At 35.5% G+C, this 22,889-nt stretch overlaps 1 protein-coding gene across 2 annotated transcripts; it reads right to left on the reverse strand.

Annotated features, from left to right (window-relative positions):
- Positions 1–19,115: 19,115 nt before the first annotated feature.
- LOC104221593 (pentatricopeptide repeat-containing protein At1g02370, mitochondrial-like) lies at positions 19,116–22,279 on the reverse strand. 2 transcript variants are annotated; one of them, XM_009772675.2, is made up of 2 exons: positions 21,984–22,279; positions 19,116–20,578 (listed from the first exon to the last, which is right to left on the reverse strand). In XM_009772675.2, exons 1-2 carry the CDS (start codon positions 22,227–22,229, stop codon positions 19,424–19,426), a joined length of 1,401 nt encoding a protein of 466 aa, XP_009770977.1. In that variant the 5' UTR covers positions 22,230–22,279; the 3' UTR covers positions 19,116–19,423. The 2 variants fall into 2 exon arrangements, with proteins under 2 accessions (XP_009770977.1, XP_009770972.1); XM_009772670.2 differs by having other exon boundaries at positions 21,921–22,278.
- Positions 22,280–22,889: the final 610 nt, after the last annotated feature.

A 22,889-nucleotide genomic window follows, 5' to 3' on the forward strand; every position in this document is an offset into this window, starting at 1 on the left:
TATATAATTTCTCTAAAGATTGCTATGTTTATGTGGTATTTTTCGGTTGAGAATCTTTTTTATACAAAATTTGTGTATTATAATTGAGTTTGTTGAGTTATATTATGAGTCTATTATATTAATTAATTCACTTTCTGTTTAAAAACAGTTGTAATCCCCTATTTCATGCTGTAAATATAGTCGAATACAATAATTTGTCCAGCTGTAATCCCATATTTCACGCTGTGAATACAGTCAAATACACTCAAATACAAAAATCTGTCTAGCTGTAATCCTCTGTTTCACGCCTATAAATGTTACTATATTCATGAATACAGTAGCTTAAATACATCGAATACACTCTAAAAACCCTGAAAAGATGGCTATAGGAAGTAATATAGTAAATGGTAGCTACAACTAGCTTATAACCACTAAACAATAGTGGTTTGTGAAAATTTCTCTAAATTTATTTGTCATGCCCCAAACCAGAGCCTGGACCCAATACAACACCCGGTGCCTGACTACGTATGATCAAGCGAACCAGCTGACTGACTGATTCAACATGTGATATCATAACATACTAAATGTGTAAGATAAACTAACACATGTGGATATACTGGAAGTTTGAATGATATAAATCAAGTTTGGAAACACTAATATAAGTCTGAAATATATTTGTAGCCAATATTGCTAACATGAAAAGTCTGCGACTCTGTCTAACAATTACTCTAGTCTATGAAACCTCTAATGAAGTACTGAAAATGCTGATTGTCCGTAAATATTGAAAGACTGTAAAGTAATAATAATGCCCCGAAAGAATTGGGGATTACCAAATAGCTGGTACGAGAATCTAGCGCTCTGGATCGTCAACCTATAAATTATTACTTGCATCGTGAGATGCAGGCCTCGAGAAAAAAGGGATGTCAGTACATTTGAATCGTACTTGTATATAAAGCAACTGAAAGAAAGAACTATAAATAATGTTGAAATTAAAACCAAACTGATAACTGTGAACTGATAATTGATAACCGGTAATTGAACAGATACCTAGGAGCATCGAGCCCAAGTATACGTATATATAACTGCGGTCTCAAGTTCAAAGATGCATAAAGCATAAACTGCGACCTCTAGCCCAATGATGCATAAAGCATAAACTGTAGCCTCAAGCTCAAATGCAGGTGTTCAATATTCATGAATTTAAAATGAGGAACTGAGAATCATACTACAATACATGATGTTGAAATGATGAATCATATTGAGATACATGATATTGGAATACTGATTAGGACTAGACTGAGACATGTATTCATGAACTAATTATGAGAGCTGAAGTCAATTGTTTATGACATGCTGAGTAATCTAGACTGAGACTCATGGGCATCAAACACAAGTCTATAATGATTACGCACTGAGCTCACAATGTTCAGAATGAAAGTTATGAACGAATTATGAAGTTATAGGATAGAAGTTCTGCAACTATTTAAGGAACTAAGCGTCATTATATTTCTGAGATAATTAGTAACGTTGTAGAAGAAACGTAGTGTAGGGAAAATTATTAACATTCCCAAACATAGATAGTTAACCTCACATACCTTGCTTTGCCCCTTTTAAGCGTATCACAATGTTCATCACATCTTTCAACGGTAATCTCTTGCAACATATATCAAGAGGAACCAATATTAGCACTAATACTCATATTTTAGTCATTAAGACATTTTATCAAACACTTGATGGGCATAAAGTTCCATAGTCCTTATTAGTGGTGTTTTGCATCCAACAACCCTTTCTCTTGCTCCTAGATAATTCTAAAATCTCAAATTGCTATAATCAATATCATTCTTCATTACCTATAAGATAAACAACACCCTTATTCAATATTCAACAATCAACAACCCAAACCTACAACTATTCATATTTTTCTATCAAACTCATCAACTCGTATCTTATAAACTTAGAGTCTATAACCATTAATCCAATTCTATAATCAATTAGAAGGTGAAATATTACCTTTTTGACGTTCAAGTCTCTTGAATTCGAGTTCTAGGGTTTCTTTTCTCAACAATGATGTCCAATCGAATATCTAATAATTTTGAGGGTTTACCCATGTTAATAAGGTGTTGAAGAATTGAAATTAACTTAGAACAATCATTAGAACTTACCTTGGATGATGGAGGGACCTTGGAGGAAGTTAGGTTCTTGAGAGCTTCCCTTTTTAGAGCAAGTTTTTGTGTTTTGGGGTACGGGGGACGAGGTAGGGCTTTTAAAATAACTTTCTAGGTGTATTTCCACACATCTCAAGGCCCAATCGTGCACCTGAACTTGCAGCAAGAGCAGTGGCACTGCCACAATTGCACTTTCGTGCACAGGATAGCTGAGCGCGTAGTTGGGCGCACATATTTTGCATTATCTAGTAAAACATACATAACTTTTCTTACAAAGATTCGTTCAAGATTCACAATATATAATTGAAAAGGAATTTCAAAGTGCTACAACTTTAGTGTTTTAAGTTTTCTGAAATTCTGAATAGATTTTCACGATTTTAGGCCAGAAGATAGACCTTCCATAAACGTAGTCGATTCTATCGAATCTTATGCACCTCACTCTCTGTTTTGATTCCAAGACAACTATTTCCATCCATACTCATTCCGATAGGAATTACGTGTCTAAAATGTCACATTAATACTCATTTAATACATTTACACATAATCTACTTTACGGAGTGTTACATTATCTCCCTCTTGGGATCATTCGTCCATGAATGATTATCTTGGTTGTAACTACAACTAACTTTGGACCTTAAATGGGTATGATGGAAATATGTGAACACTGAACTACCATGAACATATGCATACTAAACTGAATGAATACATGATTACTAAACTGCTGAGATACTGAATTGAATGATACTACGTGACTGAATACTGAGCTGACTAAATACTGAAAGACGTGGATATTATAATACAATGTCTAAATGAAAAGGTTAGTTACCTTCAACATTTCTCTGAAACACTTGTTAGCTTATGTAGCATACCACAAGCCTCACAGGGCATCACAATACACATAACATAAAACATATATGTGAATATTGGTCTGCCATATATACGTGAATACTAAACTAATATGGATATATGAATACTAAACTGGCACGAATATTTTAGTAATGAACTGATATCAATATCTGAGTACTAAGCTAGCATGAATATCAGAATATTGGATTGACATGAGTATCTGAGTACTGAACTAACATGAGTATCTGAGTACTGAACTAACATGAATGTTATAATATGAGATCTGAATACTGGAAACATAAATGACGTGACATGACACGTGAAATACTAGGTGTACAGCCGCCAATTCTGGGGGTAACTCTAAGTCATAAGATACTTGCTCGATCCTTCGTAGGATCCTATACTGCCTATGTATATGGGACTAAGCTTTTCTTCCATCCCAAATCTTATAAAACCTTTTATAGGCGAAACTTTCAGAAAACCCAATCATCAACTTGAAATTCTAGGTCTCTACGCCATACGCCCGACTAGGACTTTTTATGGCTTTGAGCCATCTTCAAATTCTCTTGAATTAACTTTTGTCTATAACCAAATTTGGTCCCAATAGCTCTGCTTCGCCAACTTCAAACCAACCAATTGGCGATCTTCATCTTCACCTATACAGAGCTTCGTATTGTGCTATCTTGATATTAGAATGGTAGTTTTTATTATAAGTAAACTCAATGAGTGGTATGTGATCATCCCAATTACCTTTATAATCAAGGACAAATCCTCAAGTGTCTGAATAGTGTGCTCTGCCTGATATCTTTCTGAGGATTAAAAAAATGTGCTGAGGTTTACTCTTGTGCCTATCCTTTCTGAAAGGATTTCTAAAAGTTCATTATAATATGAGCACCACGATATGAAATGATGGACAATGGAGTCCCATGAAATCAGTCGATTTCCTGGATATACAACTTGGCATAATCATCTGTTGAATTTGTGGTCTTTATTTGCAAGAAGTGTGCTGACTTGGTAAGTCGATTTACAATCACCCAATCAAATCATGCATTCAAAATGAGCGAGATAATCCCATTATAAAGTCCATATTTACCAGATCCACTCAAGAATATGTGTAATATGTGGAAAAATACTAGGTTTCCCGCTGCTCGACTTTTACTTGCTGACAATTCGGACATTTGACAATAAAGTCTGCAACGTTCTTCTTCATGTTGTTCCACCAATAAATTTTCTGTGGCTTGATACATATTTGGGGAACCTGGATGAATACAATACCTGGAATTATGGGCTTATAACATGATCCTCTTCTAAGTCTATCTATGTTTGGAACACACAATTCGTCTTGGTACATGTACCTCAAACTATCATTATCCCCCCTTGTTCAAAAGCCATCGTCTTATGCTTGTAAATCCGCTCTTTATGCTACAACAAGTAGGAATCATCATATTGTTTCTCCTTCACTTCGGCTACTAAGGATAAGTTTTGTTTTGGATAACAACTCCACCGTCTTTGGAGTCTGAAAGTTGAACTCCTAGCTTGACTAAGCGGTGAACTTCTTTCACCATAGTTCTTTTGTTTACCTCAATCATGAACTACTTCCCATACTTGATTATATTTTTATGGTACTTCTTGAAAATATTTATAGTATTATTGTGAGCTAAGTCTTTGACCAGTACTCCGAAGATTTGGTCTCATGCAATGGCACTACCCTCGTAATACATAATTGGGCATGATTTTATAGTTTTTACATACCTTGCTAACTACCAATTGAACTTACTCACAATTTTCACATCTCCTCCTTAGATCAAAGGTTAAGGTCTTGTACTTGTGGATCCTTCGTTTTATTGGGATCCGAATAACTTTCCTTATCGTCTGCAATTTTTTGCACTTTACGTCAATGATGACTTATCTTCCGACTTACTTCTGAGCAATATTTCTTACTAAGAAAAACTAAATTACTTACATAAACTAAAAGCTAATGTATCCATAACTATCATGCATGACCTTAATGAATTAACTATGCTCACACTATTAATCTTGGGAAAACTACTATTTAATAACTCTTAAAGGCTATTCTTGTGTAGCTGCTCTATTATTGTATAGCTGATTTTTTTCTTCCACTACCACTGTACTTCCGGTTTAACTTAAACTCTTTGGGTTCTAACATGCGTTCATTATTTCAAACTGTTACCTACTAACTAGTATTAACCCGCTAAGTAAATCAAATCATACGTCTACTAGCTCTGCTGAAATTGATAATTAATTGTATCTACTCAAAACCTACTTACTATTCTTTTACTAACCACATGCTAACATCATGTCTTTTTGTTATACTTTGAATGACTAAAGTGAAGCATAAGGTTATATCTAACTTCCTTTACTATCTGACCCTATTCTACGATCGCATACTACTTTTTTAACTATGTACATGGATCACACTTAGGGAAATTTCATCTATCTTAAATGAAATTGGAATATCTAACCCCAAACTTTCTATACACTTCAAAATCATATCAGACTATACACATCTGGGGTTAAACACTTAGTCACATAACCTAAGAGAGGATTGTCATATCTTTTATCTCATAATAATAGATGTTTCTTATAGTAACTTACTAACGTGGTACTTTCTAGTTCTGATTTGAATGAATATGAACAACTTAAAATTATTACCTAAAATTCAATACTTGTTGCTCTTGGTTCTCAGTTCGTACATCATATCTTCTTAGTCATATACATGAGTCGTACGAAAAATACATTTTTGCTAATAACAAACATTTCTGACTCCTAGAAATTTTTCCCTTTGGCCCTTTTCTTTTCTGTCCAAAACTATAGTGATCAATTCTATGTTTGTTGTGGTTAAATTCATAATTTATTACACTATGATTTCTGATATCTGAACTATCATCATCCAACATGTGGCTCCATTTCCAAGAGTTAAAATAAAATTATTCAGAGGTAAAACACATACAGATACACTACCATACACAAATTTATCCTTCAAGTATACCATTATCTGATAAATCACTTCACGTACCATCCGGTGAGTATTGGGTCTGAATCTAGACCTAAAACATGCGAAGATTTCGCTATAATCACTATTACTTATATTTTCTTTTAGCACTCATAGGCATCATTATATACTCACAAGTCACTAGAATTTGGATACACTGAAAATGAGATATGGTAACTGATAAGTTATGTGTCTTTTGTTTTGATGATTTGACAAACTTCATGAGAGAACTAGATAAAGAACATAATACAATTAATTCCCTTGCATTCAAAGTAACTAGTCAGATGTGTGGTTCAATTCTCAATGAAATCAGATAAGGGAACAGTAGAGGGAACATATATGGATCAGTTCCCCTAGTCGTCATACAGTTAACTCTACAGCTATAAAAGGTGCTGCACTGTACCATCTGGCAGTAGTACAGCAGCACAATTGTAGCTTGCTAAGGCCAAACTAAAGGACACTTTATTGCATCATTCTTGATGACATCACACACATATATTATCAACATGAGACAAGGGATTTCATTCCTCTTACACTTGAAAATCAAAAGATAATATTCTCTCAAGTGCTAGCCACCACATCTCTCAAGAACAAAGCTACTGCAACCTCAAGGACCAGATCCAAAGATTGAAGATATCTTAAGTTCTTAGGTTTGTTGAATCTTTGTTATTTTGTTCTTCATTTGTAATTCCTACATAGCTTAGTTAGAAGCACTGTGTAGGAAACCTTTGTAAACCATAACCTTTGTGTTTGTGTCTTGGCTAGAGTTAGTCGAGTTGTAAAACCTTTGTGATAGAGTTATTACAAAGTGTCTTATAATAGAGTTGTTACAAGTTAGTGAGGGATTAAGAGGTTAATTCCTAGGTTACAATAGGTTGTAATCTGAAGATTGCTCAGTAGTGAAGTTGAAATCCTACAAGGGTAGGTCATGGTTTTTGACCCCGTGAGCTGGGAGTTTTCCACGTAAAACTCAATTGTGTTCTTTATTTACTGCTGATTTACTGTGGGAACAGATTTCCCTATACTGTTTGGTTTTACAGTCTGTTGCTTACTGTGGAAACTGATAGAGAACCTGGTTCTCTATACAGTTTGGTGGACTCTTAGTTTATATCAGTAACTAAATAACTGAATACTTGCATACTGAATAATCATAAACCTGTTAACTAAAAGACTATATAGCTGGTAACTGAGGTAAGCTGATAACCATAAAATATGATAACTGCTTTAGTACTTTCTGATAAGGTTATGCTCTAATATGCACTACTATTGGGCGCATACCACATTCAACATCCTCTCTAGGACCTTAGGTTATTCCTACTCATCGCTTGGGCATTCGATACGTCTAGAGTTCGATAGGAAGAGAAGGTTACCTATTGCTCTAAGCTTCATGGCACAATCTAGAGTAGAAAGAAATGAGACAATCCTGAATGTCTTGGTAGTTAACTGTTTATATGCATGGTCGGCACACACCTATAAAGGAAACTCCACTGGACACGGCTTCATAAACTCCCTAGGACACTGCTCTGATACCAACCTTTGTCTTGTCTGCCCCGAACCTGGGTCTGAACGTAATACGATACCCGGTGCCTAACTACATGTGACTAAGTGAACCAACTAGCTGGTTGATTCAACATGTGATATCATAACATACTAAATACGAAAGATAAACTAACACATATGGATATACTGAAAGTTTAAATGATATAAATAAAGTGTGGAAACACTAATATAAGTCTAAAACATATTTGTAGCCAACATTGCTAACATGAAAAATCTGCGACTCTGTCTAACAGTTAGTCTAGTCTAAGAAGCCTCTAATGAAGTACTAAAATACTAATTGTTTGTAAATATTGAAAGACTGTAAAGTAATAATAATGCCCCGAAAGAATTGGGGATCACCAAATAGTTGGTACGAGAATCCTAGCGCTCTGAGTTATCAACCTTTAAATCATTGCATGCATCGTGAGATGCAGACCTCGAGAAAAATGGGACGTTAGTACATTTCAATTGTGCTGGTATATAAAGCAACTAAAATAAAGAATCGTAAATACTAAAACTAAAACTAAATTGATAACTGAGAACTGATAACTAATAGTTGGTAATTGAACAGATAACTGAACTGAACAGAGGAAGTAAGGATATGAATACTCCCTCTACTGAATCTAAATAAATAAATTTCAGCCTCAGACCCAATATATATATATATATATATATATATATATATATATATATATATATATATATATATATATATATATATATGCATAAATTGTGTCCTCGGGCCCAAGTATACGTATACATAATGTCACGACCCCAAACCCCGGCTGTGATGGCGCCCAACACAATGCTAGGCAAGCCCGACCAATTAACATCTCACAATCTCTTTCTTTATAATTCAATACCAATTTTTGGGATTTAATACCAATTTAATATAAATAAAAGTATGAATTTAACAGATGAAATGTGTGGAAACCATAATCATGAAAAATCTCGGTAAAACAGCCCACTGATCCGGTGTCACAAGTCTGAGCCTCTAATACAAGGTTTCAACAATCTAATACAGAAATATGTCTAAAATGCGGAATAATAAGTGGAGATAGAAGGAGAAATCGGGTCTGCGAGCGCCATGCAGCTACCTCTATAACTCCGATGAAAACAGAACGACAGGAAAGCTCGCTCTATGCCTCAGGAATACCTGTACCTGCACACATGGTGCAGGGAGTAATGTGAGTACTCCGACCTAGTGAGTAATAACAATAAATAATGGCTGACAGTATGAAATTGCGTAAAGGCACTAAGCAGTTCTATATCAAAACAGTAAAATCATTTAAGCAGCAGTGAATGAGGAAATCATGTGAAATTCTTTAAACCAGGTAAAACAGATATAATCAGTATAAATCAGCTCCTCAAGCATTTTAGTTCATTTATTCGTTCTTATCCTCAGTTCTCAATTCATATACTTCTCACGATAACTGAATCAATAAATTATATACCGCTGCAGCGTGCAGCCCGATCCGTATATCGATGTGGCGTACAGCCCGATCCATAATAATAATAGTCGACTGCGCTCACTGGGGGTGTGCAAACTCCGGAGGGGCTCCTTTAGCCCAAGCGCTATACTACTGCGGCGTGCAGTCTGACCCATATAATATACTACTGCGACGTGCAGTCCGATCCATATATTATACTACTGCGGCGTGCAGTCCGATCCATATATTATACTACTGCGGTGTGTAGTCCGATCCATATATTATACTACTACGACGTGCAGTCCAATCCACATAAATATATATTCTACTGCGGCGCGCAACCCGATTTATAGCATATCAAATACCCTCACAATAGGGTTCTCGACCCCTCTCAGTCAATATAGACTTGGCCTCTCGGGCACACTAAGATAAGACGGGGTTCTCAACCCACACGTTACTCTCATTAGGATTTAACAATTTCTAAAGTTGGTTCATATTATGTTTATCAGTTAAGAACATGATTGAGGGTATGATTTCGACAAGAAAAGTGAGGTCAACCAATACAAATGCCCCTTAAGGGTTCTACAGATCGGCACAAGGTCCCAAACATGGCAACCAGCCCATAATATAATGATATTAATTAAGTCTCAGTCAAAAGTACAGTAGAGTCATCAAACGGGATGGACCGAGTCCAAATCCCCAGTAGTAACAGACCTCACGCTCATCATACAACGTGTGTCTCATCTCAACATAGCACCACGTTGTGCAGATCCGGGGTTTTAAACCCTCAGGACATCATTTAAAATCATTACTCACCTCAAGACGGTCAAAGTCTAGCTCGCAATGCCTTTGCCTCTCAAATTAGCCTCTTCGTGCGACGAATCTTCTCAAAATCACAACGAATATGTCGCCTTATACTAAAGAGACAATACCCAATCGAAAACACTCGAAAAATATCAAAATTAACAAATGTGACAAAATCCGAGCCCCGGTCCCACGTCTCGAAACTCAAAAATTTTTATGTCATCGGGTTCCTTATCTTGCCACGAGTCTATACATACAAAAATCTCTCAAATCGGACCACAAATGGCCCCTCAAATCCCAAATTTAGAATTTCAATTTCAAGCCCTAATTTCTTACAACTTGACTATATTTTCATGAATTTCAAGGATGATTTCACAATATAATCATGTATTTAGTTCATAGGACTTACCTCCAATCACTTCCCGTCAAAACCCCTTCAATTCCCGTCTAAAAGCTCTCAAGGTTGCCCTAAAATGGTGGAAAAATGGGTTTGGTTCGCGGATGAAGAATTTTTAACATTCTGTCCGGGTACTGTAGCTAACCCTATGCGATCGCACTAGAGATCTTGCGATCGCATAGAACAAAATTCCCAGGCACTGTAGCTAACCCTATGCGATCGCAACACCTTCTATGCGATCGCATAGAGCAAAATTGCTCTGCACTGACTGCTGCATTTCTGCAGCATTTTCCAACTTCAAAAATTTCCGTTAGCTATCTGAAATCACCACGAGGCCCCGGGGACCTCAACCAAACGCACAAATATATCTTAAAATATCATCCAAACTTTCTCCAATCATCAAAACACCTCAACTAACACTAAAATCATCGAATTACATCGAATTCAAGCCTAATTTCTTTTAAAACTTCTAAAACACGCATTCGATCGAAAACCCAACCAAACCACGTCCGAATGACCTAACAATTTGCACACGCATCCCAAATCACTTAACGGAGCTACAGCAACTCTCGGAATTCCATTCCGACTCTCGGATCAAAATCTTACCTATCAACCGAAAATCGCCAAAATACTAATTTCGCCAATTCAAGCCTAATTCTACACCGGACTTCCAAAATTACTTCCGATCACACTCCTAAGTCACAAATCATCCCCCGAAGCTAACCGAATCATCAGAATTCAAATCTGAGCCCTCTAACACATAAGTCAACGTCCGGTTGACTTTTCCAACATAAACCTTCCTTAAAGAGACTAAGTGTCTCATTTCTTATCAAAACCACTCCAATTCAACTCGTCCACATAAGCATAACAAAATAGGTAGTGGGGAAAACGGGGCGGTAACTCACGAGACGACGGGTCGGGTCGTCACACATAACTGCAGCCTCAGGCCCAAAGATGCATAAAGCATAAACTGCGGCCTCGGGCCCAATGATGCATAAAGCATAAACTGCGGTATCAGGCCTAAATATAGGTGTTCAACATTCATGAAACTAAAATCAGGAACTGAGAATCATATGACAATACATGATGCTGAAATGATGAATCTGACTGTGTTACATGATATTGGAATACTGATTAGGACTAGACTGAGACATGTATTCATGAACTAATTATGAGAACTGAAGCTTCAACTGTTTATGACATGCTGAGTAATCTAGACTGAGACTCATGGGCATCAAATACAAGTTTATAATGATTACGCACAGAGCTCACAATATTCAGAATGAAAGTCATGAACGAATTACGAAGCTATATAATAGAAGTTCTACAACTATTTAAGGAACTAAGCTTAATTATATTTCTGAGGTAATCAGTAATGTTGTAGAAGAAACATATGGTAGGGAGAATCATTAACATTCCCAAACATATAGAGTTAGCCTTAGATACCTTGGCTTTGCCCCTTTTAAGCGTATCACAATATTTGTCACATCTTCAACGGTAATCTCTTACGACATATATCAAGAGGAACCAATATTAGCACTAATACTCATGTTTTAGTCACTTAGGTATTTTATCATAAACTTTTTGGGCATAAAGCTTTATAGTCCTTATTAATATTGTTTCTACATCAAACAACTCATTCTCTAGCTCCTAAATAATTTTTTTATCGCCCATAAGATAAACAACACTCTTATTCAATATTCAATCATCAACAACCCAAACCTATAATCATTCATGCTTTTCTATCAAATTCATCAACTCATATCTTATAAACTTAGAATGTATAATCATTAATCAAATGCTATAATCAATTAGACGTTGAATATATTACCTTTTTTATGTTCAAGTCTCTTGAATTCGAGTTCTAGGGATATAGAGGTTTTACCCATGTTAATAAGGTATTGAAGAATTGAAATTAACTTAGAATCATTATGAAAACTTACCTTGGATAATGGCGAGGGACCTTGGAGGAAGTTAGGTTCTTTAGAGCTTCCCTTTTTTCGTGTTTTTTTAGGTTCTTTAGAGCTTCCTTTTTTCGTGTTTTGGGGTGTGGGGAATGAGGTAGGGCTTTTAACATGACTTCCTGGGTGCGCTTCCATGCAGTGAAGGCCCAACTGTGCACCTGAACGCACAGCAAGGGCAGTGGCACTGCCACAAGTGCGCTACCGCGCACGGTACAGCTGGGCGCATATACTGCGCATCTTCCAGTAAATATGCATAACTTTTTACACAGAGATCCGTTCATGCTCCATAATATATCGTTGGAAAAGTATTTCAAAGGACTATAACTTTTATGTTTTAAGTTTTCTCAAATTCCTAACATATTTTACTAAATCAGTCTGGAAGATAGACCTTACGTAAACTTAGTCGATTCTATAGAATCTTATGCACCTCACTCTCTGTTTTGCTTCCAAGACAACTATTTTCATCCATACTCATCCCGGTAGAATTTTACATGTATAAAATATCACATTAATACTTATTTAATACGTCCACATCTAATCCGAATTTACGGAGTGTTAAAAAATCACTGAACGCTTGACCTTGCATTAAGCATTTTGAACTTGAAATTGAAAGAAAAATAGAAATGTCCGCAAGACAGTGGCAGTGCCACATTCAACCAAGGAGAGTCAATCGACACCCATTCGCTGGAAAATTATACTATATTGCTAGTTTTTTTTTATTATATATATATATTTACTATACATTGACTCCCCTTAATTTTTCGATATATTTTACAAAATTATATTTTGATACTCCTTGGTGAAAATGTGGCTCCGCCACTGCGCAAGAGGCAAGACAGAAAGAGTATCATAGCTAGATTTTATATAGAGAACAGATTAGCTATACAGTAATCTCATTAGCATTAATCAAATTATCATTATCCATATGAGATTTTAACTGCAAAAAAAAGATTCTTTTAATTGTATTTGATTATAACGCAATTCCACAACAAACTGAAAAGCATTAGGCTACCCAATATCTCCAAGAATAATATGTAAACGAATGAAAATATCCATTGATTGATCAACCATCCCAAGTTGTACTAGGAGTATTAGTTTTAAATAGGGGTGTACATAGGTCGGGTTGGTTCGGATTTTGCAATTATCAAACCAAACCAATTATATCGAGTTTTTAAATCTATAGATCAAACCAAACCAACAAAAGTCAGGTTTTTCAATAACGGGTTTTCTCGGGTTTTTCGGATTTTTCGTTCCGATAAACTTGTGCTCCAAACTATATATAGCTTCCATCATAAAATTCTAATAAATTCCTGCAGCTATCTTGGAGTACAAAAAAGAACAGGAGGACCATGCAAATATAAAAGTCTAAAATTATACACCAAAGAAGGATCATGACAATAACACCTTGTGGGGTCAGGATCAATCTTATACGGGGCATTTTCTTGAATAAGCATGTTGTAACATGTTGCTTGAGTACAACAGGTCTACTTGAATGACAACCATGGTGGCTATTGTGTTAACCAAACAATGAATGGCAATAGGTGTTAAGGAAAAATTACTCCGTACACAATGCAGATATTTTTTTTCCAGTAAATATTAGAAAAATACTATATATCAGGTATTGGATCTTGATATGTCAACACACTGTGTTCTAATATTAACAAGCCAATGAACTATTCCTGAAGGCTACAACTCCATACATTTCCATATCAGTTCTACTAAGTCAAGAGAAAAATTGAATTAGATTTAAACAATATCTGGCCATTAGAAAGTAGGCAGAATGAGGAAATTATCACCAAAAATATAAACTGCATATCATATTGCACTCTACATAAGAATTATCACCAACTTTTTAAGAGTAGACATTACACTCAAAAAGTCCTAAAAGATAAACAAAAAGAGAATATATTAAACTCTAAGAAGTTGGGCATCTTAGTAGATATTACAACCAGAGGAGCATGTTTCCAAAATACTTGTAAAGGCATAATGACCTCACTTCCAAAAATAGTCATGAAGCAAATTGTAGTTAATCATCCTTCTAATCAATCCTCAAAGGTGAGTCTACATATTCTGGAAAAGAAGAAGAAGAAACAATTAACATATTTAAATATTAATTAATGTAATATAAAAAATAACTATACTCATTAACAATTGAATATAAATTATTACCTTCTTCAATTTGCTCAATTTTCTGGACTTCCTCTAACATGTCTTCAAACTTATATTCCTTGGAAGGCGATCGTATCCATTGTTGAGTACAAATAAGTGCTTCCATTGTTTTTGGTGATAAAGAACTCCTATAAGAATATAAAATTCGACCACTTGTACTAAAAGCAGACTCCGATGCAACAGTAGAAATAGGAATAGAAAGAACACCCCTTGCAATCTTTGAAACAATTGTATATTTACTAGATGAAACTTTCCACCATGCCAAGATATTAAAATCTTTGATCTTCACCACATCATCCATCAAATTTATCTCAAGATTGAATTTTTTTTAATATTTCCCTCATCTTCCAAAAGTTTCTCCCACTTTGATTGCAACAAATCACCAACTTCACTCATACTAGTATCGCCTCCAATATTGTCACTAGAAGCCTCAAAAAAAGAATCATTGTAGTTATTATACAAGCGAGTTAAAATGTTTACCACATCTTCGGACTTCAATCTTCCCAACAAAGAACCAAATGCATCAGTAAGAATGAAGTTCACATACTTCATCTTGTATCTAGGATCTAACACAACAGCAACAAGCAATAACATATTCATATCCTCAAACTTACCCCAATATTTCTCAAGCTTACTTTTTATTCTTCCTGCCATATCATTCAAAGTACGATCATCGCTTTTGGTATGCTTTATAATAGCATTTCGATGATTGAAAAATTCTTGGAAGAAAGAGTTGGAAGTAGCATATAAACTGCCTGAAAATTTTAAAGTTGTCTGATAGAAAATGTTAAGAAACTTGATAAAAGCTTTCACATTCTTCCAGTCGTCTGCAAATGGATTTCCTCTTAAAGCGCTTATTTCTCGACAATACTTTTGATATTTATGGTCATCCACATACATTTTTGTAAAGGCTTTTTGAAATTTTAGAGTTGTATCTAACATTGTATATGTGGAATTTCATCTTGTTTCAACATCAAGACTTACAAGACCATGAGTATCTATCTTAGCTTTCTCAACAAATGACTTGAAAGAAGCAAACCTTGAAGGAGAAGACCTAACATATTTTACCGCATTTCTTACACGAGTAATAGGCTCAATTTGTTCATCTAACCCATCTTTTACAATCAAGTTCAAAATATGAGCATTGCATCTAACATGCAAAAACTCATTTCCAAGTATTGCTCATTTCCAATCATCAATACGCAACTTCAAATGCTTAATGGCAGCATCATTAGCACTTGCATTATCCAAAGTCACTGTAAACAAGTTCTCAATGCCCAAACCAAATAAACATGCTTCAATTCCCTTTGCAATAGTCTCACCTTTGTGATCCGGTGTTGGAAAAAAGTTCAAAATTTTCTTTTGTAGATTCCATTGATCATCTATCCAATGTGCAGTACCAACCATATAAGTTAAGTTTTGTAGTGATATCCATGTATCTCTAGTGAGACATACGCATTGGTTCTTAATAAGATTTTTAATTTTTTCCTTCTCTTCATGATAAATCCTCAAACAATGTCTAGCAACAGTTACACGAGAAGGTAATTCGAAATTAGGTAAGGCTTTAGCCATTAATTTCTTAAATCCTTCTCCTTCAACAACTCTAAAAGGTTGCTCATCAAGAATTACAAATTCGGCAATCGCCCTCCTAATGTCATCCACATTATACACTACCCTTTCAGTAGCACCCGAACCACCTTCTAGCCACCCTTCCTTGATAGGTTTTAATGTTTATTGTCTCTTATCAATGGCTCTAAAGGGAGATTTGTGACATGTAGAAGTTAAATGCGACCATAATGTAGTAGTCCCATTCTTGCTACCTGCAGCAAATGTTTTAGGACAATAATTACATTTTGCCCTACATTTACCTCCTTTAGCAGTAAATTTGGAGAAGTGATTCCAAATCTCGGACGTCTCTCTGCCACTATTCCTATATTTAGATTTTTCTGATGGAGTCGTTCTTTTTTGCTTCTTAGGAGGAGTGCTTCGATGAGGAGTGTCCGCACTTTGTTTTTGAGCTGCCACTGGCGAAGGATTATTGACAACCACCTCAGCATCTGCTCCAAAAGTTGTAGTTTCCATTTTTAGAAAGAGTTCCTGCAAATAGAACATATTCAGTTACTATTTAACTCATGGAATTTACCTTCACATTGTGACAGCAAATGACAGATCACTGGACTATTTTTATAGAGGTCATTTTATGTTGAAGTGAAGCCAAAGAAGGTGCAATATATTTATAGAGGTCATGGACTAAGCAATATAAACAGAAGGCTAGATTGTTCAGAATTAGCTGGATTGCGAAACTTCTGGGGCAATAACAGGATCACTGTCTAATCTTTCTACATTTTTTAATATGGGTGGGGGGGTGTTATATTGAAAGCATAAAGCAGGGAGGGTCCAGAATATGAGTTTTTAGATTCACCCCAATCATAAATTTGGGGCTAAAGTAAAATTAAGGCTGTTATAAAAGAATCCAACTAGGATGAATTAAAGGTATTAGAACAACATTCTTGAGAAGTTAAGCATCTTTTTTCACTTGTTTCCCTTATATCTGTATCATTACTTCTACTTTGATCTTCTGATAAAGGACCAATGTAACCACTTGGACTTGAAGCTAGCTTGCCACATCTTAGTTAATTGGAGAAAAGCAAGGTATATGTATGCAACTAAAGAAAACATGTAAAATGAGAGAAAAAGGCGTGTTTCAATTATGTGTAGGTTATTTGCCTTTGGAGAAGAGCCAAGATGATTTCAATTATTTATGTGTTTCAGAACACCTTTTGGACAATCTATCTGCTTTTAAGATTAGGTTTTGGTTTGGGCTCAATTATTCTTTTATGGGCCAAACAAAAACAAATATTTACATGGGCTATAATACCAATTTAAAATATTATGCTATATAAAGAAATTATAATAAAAATTAAGAAATAATTATAACTTACATTATAATAAATATTTTTATCTATCTAATATATAAAATATGTATACATGTAATGTCGGGTTGGTTTGGTTTCGGTTTGATTATTTTAGTTAATACCAAACCAACCCTATTGTGGTCGGGTTTTATTTTTCAATACCAAACCGAGTCAAACCAAACCACTAGTCGGGTTTTTTTTCGGTTTGACTCGAATTTTCGGTTTGGTGCGGGTTATCGGTTTGGTTTGTACACCCCTAGTTTTAAATGCTACAGAAATAAACCCCTAGTCATTTTGTAGTCCTCAGTAACCAAAAATTGCCTAAGATCTCAATCACCGTGATAAATTGTCCGCTTGTCCTAGTCATTTTTATTTTTTATTTTTATAAAAGATGTAATAAGCTGTCTAGTGTTTTAATAAGGAATACGTAAGTATGCCAGATTAATTAACAGTGACATTGAACCAAACTGCCCAAGCCTTGTTAAAACGTTAATGTTGAAAACCCAATGAAGCTTGGATTCCTTCTGGAAGCTTAATCAACGAACCAAAAGTGCAATGCCAATTAAATGATGCATTCAAGAGAAGGTTGACAACCAAACTTGAAAAGATGCAAAAGAACTTGGCTTACACAGTGAATTTTAACTTGTTTTAGGAGGTTACTGGCTCATTTCCAAGTTATTAATCGTACTTGTTATGGACAGTTACTTATTGCCAAAAACGAATGCATTCAATGTTTCAAATTAATAAATTCGACCTCTAAGATTCTTAGCACTGAACTCTTTCTGCTTTTAACATTTATGGATTCAGATTTAATATTTTAAATTTTAGTAGACTTCATATATAAATCTATGTTCCACATAAAAATACTTGGTTCGGATGAACCCCTTGCTGGTATGTTACATATACCCCTGCCTGTAATTATCTTTTGATGACTTGATAGTGTTGAAATTCTTTTACTAATTTCTTTGTAGATGTAATAATTTCTTTGTAGATGTAACCATTAAGTCCACAAAGAATTTAAGTCCCTTTGGGTGAAGTATCTAGCAAGTCATCTGATTACAGAAAGAGCAACATCAACCCAGATTGTTGCAAGAATCAAAATGCAAAACCCAGGGAAAATTTAGAGGACATAAGCAGCCAAAATGCAACGTCCAACAAAGTAGATTGAAGTGAATGTGATGCAAAATTCAGAGTCCATAAGAAAGAAGAAGTTTTCTTATAAGCTATTACAGGAAGAACAATCATTAACAAATAGGCAAAAAGATATGGCTGAACGTGTATTGGAGCTTCGAGATGCCACTTCCCGGACTAAAGATGCTCAAAGCGCGAGATTACTTTCGCTGGTATTAGTAGGCACCCAAAACTCGTTTGTGCTTTCCTACAGTGGAAATTCTGTGTTTTTGCATTGTGTTAAGCGTGCGAGTAACGAACCTTCCAAGGATAGGAATCAATCTCTAGGCTACACTTCACATAATGACAGATGAATTCAAGATCCAATTAGTGTTCCTCGTAAGAAAACAGCTATAACAACGACAATAACAAATTCAGTGTAATCCCACAAGTGGTGCCCGGGGAAGATATAGTATCTGCAGCCTTATCCCTAGCTTGAGAAGGTAGAGAGGTTATTTCCGGATAGACCATCGGTTCAAGGTTGTTCCTCGTAAGAAAACAAGGATAAAAAACATGAAAGAGCTCTCCATTCACTTCTCATCTTGTTAAACTAAGGCCATAATTTGAAATTCAATCCCTTCTTCCAGATATTTCAAGAACAATTAATAGATGATCCAGAATTTCATGCCTAACTATGACAAGTTATTTACACTCTTTTTCCAGATAATACAAAGTTGAAAGACTAAAAAGAAATAACTTTGAGCTATCAAATCTATAGAGGGTAAAGAAAACTGGAACAGATAAGATGGAATACTATTAATTTTTCAATCAGCTGCGCTGTTATCTCATCTCACTTAAATAAAAACCATTTTTCACACTGAAAATGGGCGAGGAATATCAGTGAGCTGACATAACTCTCTTGGCTAATCAACATCATTCTTCAATGCATATAATGATAAGCGTAAAGAGCATGAAAAATAGCTATATGGATGGATTTAAATGTAGACCGAAATTGTGAGATTCCATACAACTTGGTACTGGGTTGAGAAACTTCGAGCTTAGACTCTCATGCCTTCCTCTCAACCATGAAGGTGTTCATAATTCCACTTCAGAGGCTGCAGAGCTTTTGCTTAGAAGAGAGTCATGTACAGTGGAATCAAGACGATTAATCTTCTTCATAATCTCGCAGAATGTCTTAACTCTGACAGGGTCATTATTATCCTCGAAGTATGCTAGAAACATCTTGATGGTTTCATCCACAGGGAACCAACAACGTTTCTCGGGATTTGCCTTTTTGCTGGCACCCATCTCCAAATACTTCAGAGCCAAATCTATCTGAGTATTTTTTATATAGTAATTTGTGAATGCACCAAAAGTCCTTAAGTTGGGTTCAACACCTTGTTTCAACACATTCTCATAAACCGAATTTGCTTCTTCAATCATATTTCTTTTGAGGTAGGACTCTATCATCACATTTGAAATTCTGATTTCATGTCTACAGCCTGTGTCCCATTCTCTAAAACACTTCTCAAGGTTTTCCAAATCCCCTACTTTGGATAAAGCCACAAGCACGATGAGATAGCTCACCTTACTGGGAGTTGGAACAACGGACTTCAATGATTCCCATGCATGATTGACTCCTGATGAATTAGATGTTTTTTGATACAACGTGATTAGGGTGTGGAATGCCTCACGGTCATTTATATCTTCTAATTTCTCCATCTTTTGAAGAATACCATTCGCCTTATCAAGGTCGCCAGTATTGATATACATGCCAGCTAGGTTTCCATACGTAAACCAGTCCAACTTTACCTGATTCTTTTCCATCTTATCAAGAACATCCTCAACTGATACTATATCCTTTACCGAAACATAGCTGGTCATCAACTGATTATAGGTATATAAATCAGCTGCAATATTTGTCTGCTCCATTTCTTGAACCAGTGGAGGGACTTTTTCAGGCTGGCCATTGCTTAAATAAAGAGATATCACATTGTTATAATTTAAGGTAGATGCAAAATTGAGCTCTTTCATCTCCTCAAAAAGCTTCAAAGCTTTATCCAACTTTTTCTGCCTGCAATAACACCAGAGAATTGCTCCATAGGTTTTACTAGTTTTTTCAGATTCTTGCAGGCTGTCAAAATACTTTTCGGCTGAATCTGCGCCCTCTGTCTTGGCCAGAAGGTCTATCCGTATTGCACGGTCGGCATCGCTGATCGTAATTTTGCTGATTTCCATCCATTTAGACAGCTGCATTTGGAAGTTTAATGATATAGCAACTTGTCAAACAAGAATAATTTGAATTGCAGCAGTCAATGTAATATATATAGCAGACAAAGTCTCAGAAATAGGACTAACACTGACCAAACAAATCTTCTGCTGTTATTATCGTATAACTGTTTGCCCAATGTAAGCACAGGCATTCACAATTAACTGGTCAAGATCGAGACACCAATTGAAAAAAGGATAATACAAATATAGCTTATGCGTCAACTCAAGTCCGGATAATGACACATAAGCCATATAGCTTATAAGTATTGCTGCTCTTCCCTTATCGATCATTGTAATATGTCAATTGTATTCATATTTTTGGAAGAAACAATAAGCCAACAAGCATAGTTATTCGAGACTTCACTGATTGCAAGTGTGATGAATGTTAACAGCAGTAAAACGGTCATGTCTTTCCACTCTGAATCTCAAACAAATCAAAGCAGTGAAAAATAAGAAAAGCGTCCACTTATTAGTGTTAAATGTTCACGTAAAACTCAACTGAGTGTGTTTGGCATGACCAAATTTTTTTTTAATTAATAAGTCATTTTCGGTGTTTGGCTACTAGAAAATCAAACAACTACAACTCAATCCTAAACAAGTTGGGATCGACTATATGAATTCTTACTAACCATGTTGCTCCATTTAAGCACATACTCTCAATTGTGAGTGGTTACGAGAAAATTAAAAGGATTTAGTTGACTTTTCTCGCTTATGGGGGAAGTCATTTTTCTTTACAACTTTCCCAGCTCTTTTGTCTTACTTCATATCACCTGCCCCGAACAACACTTGGACATTATTACCAATCTTTAATACCCAAAATTTTCATCAAAACACTATCCAATTTGCTGACATTGGAGTAATAAACATTTTTTTGAAAAATATTTTTCACTCACCCACCAAATACTAGCATTTCCATGGGAAAATATGAACTTTATCATGAGATGCAGAGTCCAGTAAGCTACCATGCAAAAGTGAACTAATAATATAATCAATAAATACTACTCCTTCCGTCCCAATTTATGTGGCAGTATTTAACTGTGCACACGCAGGGGCGGATTTAGGGTATATAAGGCAAAATCTGTTTTTTACCTCTATATATTAAGTTTTGAACCCCTTAACACAATCCAAAAGTGTAGTTTAGTGATCAAGGGGGTTCAAAAACTACATAAGGCCATGAGTTCAATTCCCACTAGATACAAAAAAAAATTTTGAACCCCCCTTGAAAATAGCCATCTAAAACAAGTTATAAGCATTTCTGTAGTGTGCTCGCTTGAATAATAACAAAAAAACATGGATAAATGAATAGAAGAAAAATAGATACCTGAAGGGCAAGATCAAACCTATTGCTTCTACGGAGATGGCTAAGGCAGTCAATAATCTCTACCTTTCTTAAAGGTTTCCCTTCGTTATGCAATTTATTCAGAGCATCTGTAAATTTGGTTTTATTCGGGTCTGCTCTGTTCATAAGGTCCGATAATCTCCGGCGACCCGCATTTCTTCGGTTGTTTTGAGTGATGGCCGGCGTTGATACCGTCGCCGTCGCCGCTGCCACCTCCATTTCTGTAGAGAACCATCGGCGACACGTCGTCGTTGATCGAAGAAGCCTCAAACAGGTAGCTCTGTTCATCATTTTTCTGGTACTCTAAGTTGCAGTGAGTGAAGCAGAGAGGGTTTAACTAGGGTTTTAGGAAATGTTTCAGTTTCAAATGTACGACGTCGTTTGGGAACGAATTTAGCAGCTTTTAACCTAGCTAATACAAAAATTAACCAAAATGACATAATTATAGTACAGTCACGTAAAAGTAACCAATCAGTAAATTATAAGTTGTAACTTATAGGCAAAACGGCCTAGTAAACTTGCATATGATTTCCATCCCAATAAATAAACAGTTTATCTTTTCCGTTTAAATATCTCAACTTACATATTTGAGAATTAAGAATCCATTTGTAAGTGCATTATAAATTTACAATCTTGACAATCTGATCACCAAAAGATCAACCAAAATGCTACACGTCAAATTGGTCTTTTGTTGATTGGATTGCTACGATTATGAATTTGTAATGCAAGGGTTTATTAATTCTTAAATATATATGTTACGGTATTTAAATGGGAACAATGAAAGTTTATTTACTAAGATGAAAATCAGGCGGAAGTTTAAGCGGCTACAAAACCGTAACTTATAAGAATTGTGAGCTTTACAAATCTTCTATATATATTATTAAAACGAAAGGAAAAAGTCATCTCCTAAAGTCAAGTGGCAGCATAGAAAAAAGTCACATGGCATAACTA

This window comes from Nicotiana sylvestris, chromosome 1 (genome assembly GCF_000393655.2).
Source record: "Nicotiana sylvestris chromosome 1, ASM39365v2, whole genome shotgun sequence".
NCBI classification, from domain to species: Eukaryota; Viridiplantae; Streptophyta; class Magnoliopsida; order Solanales; family Solanaceae; genus Nicotiana; species Nicotiana sylvestris.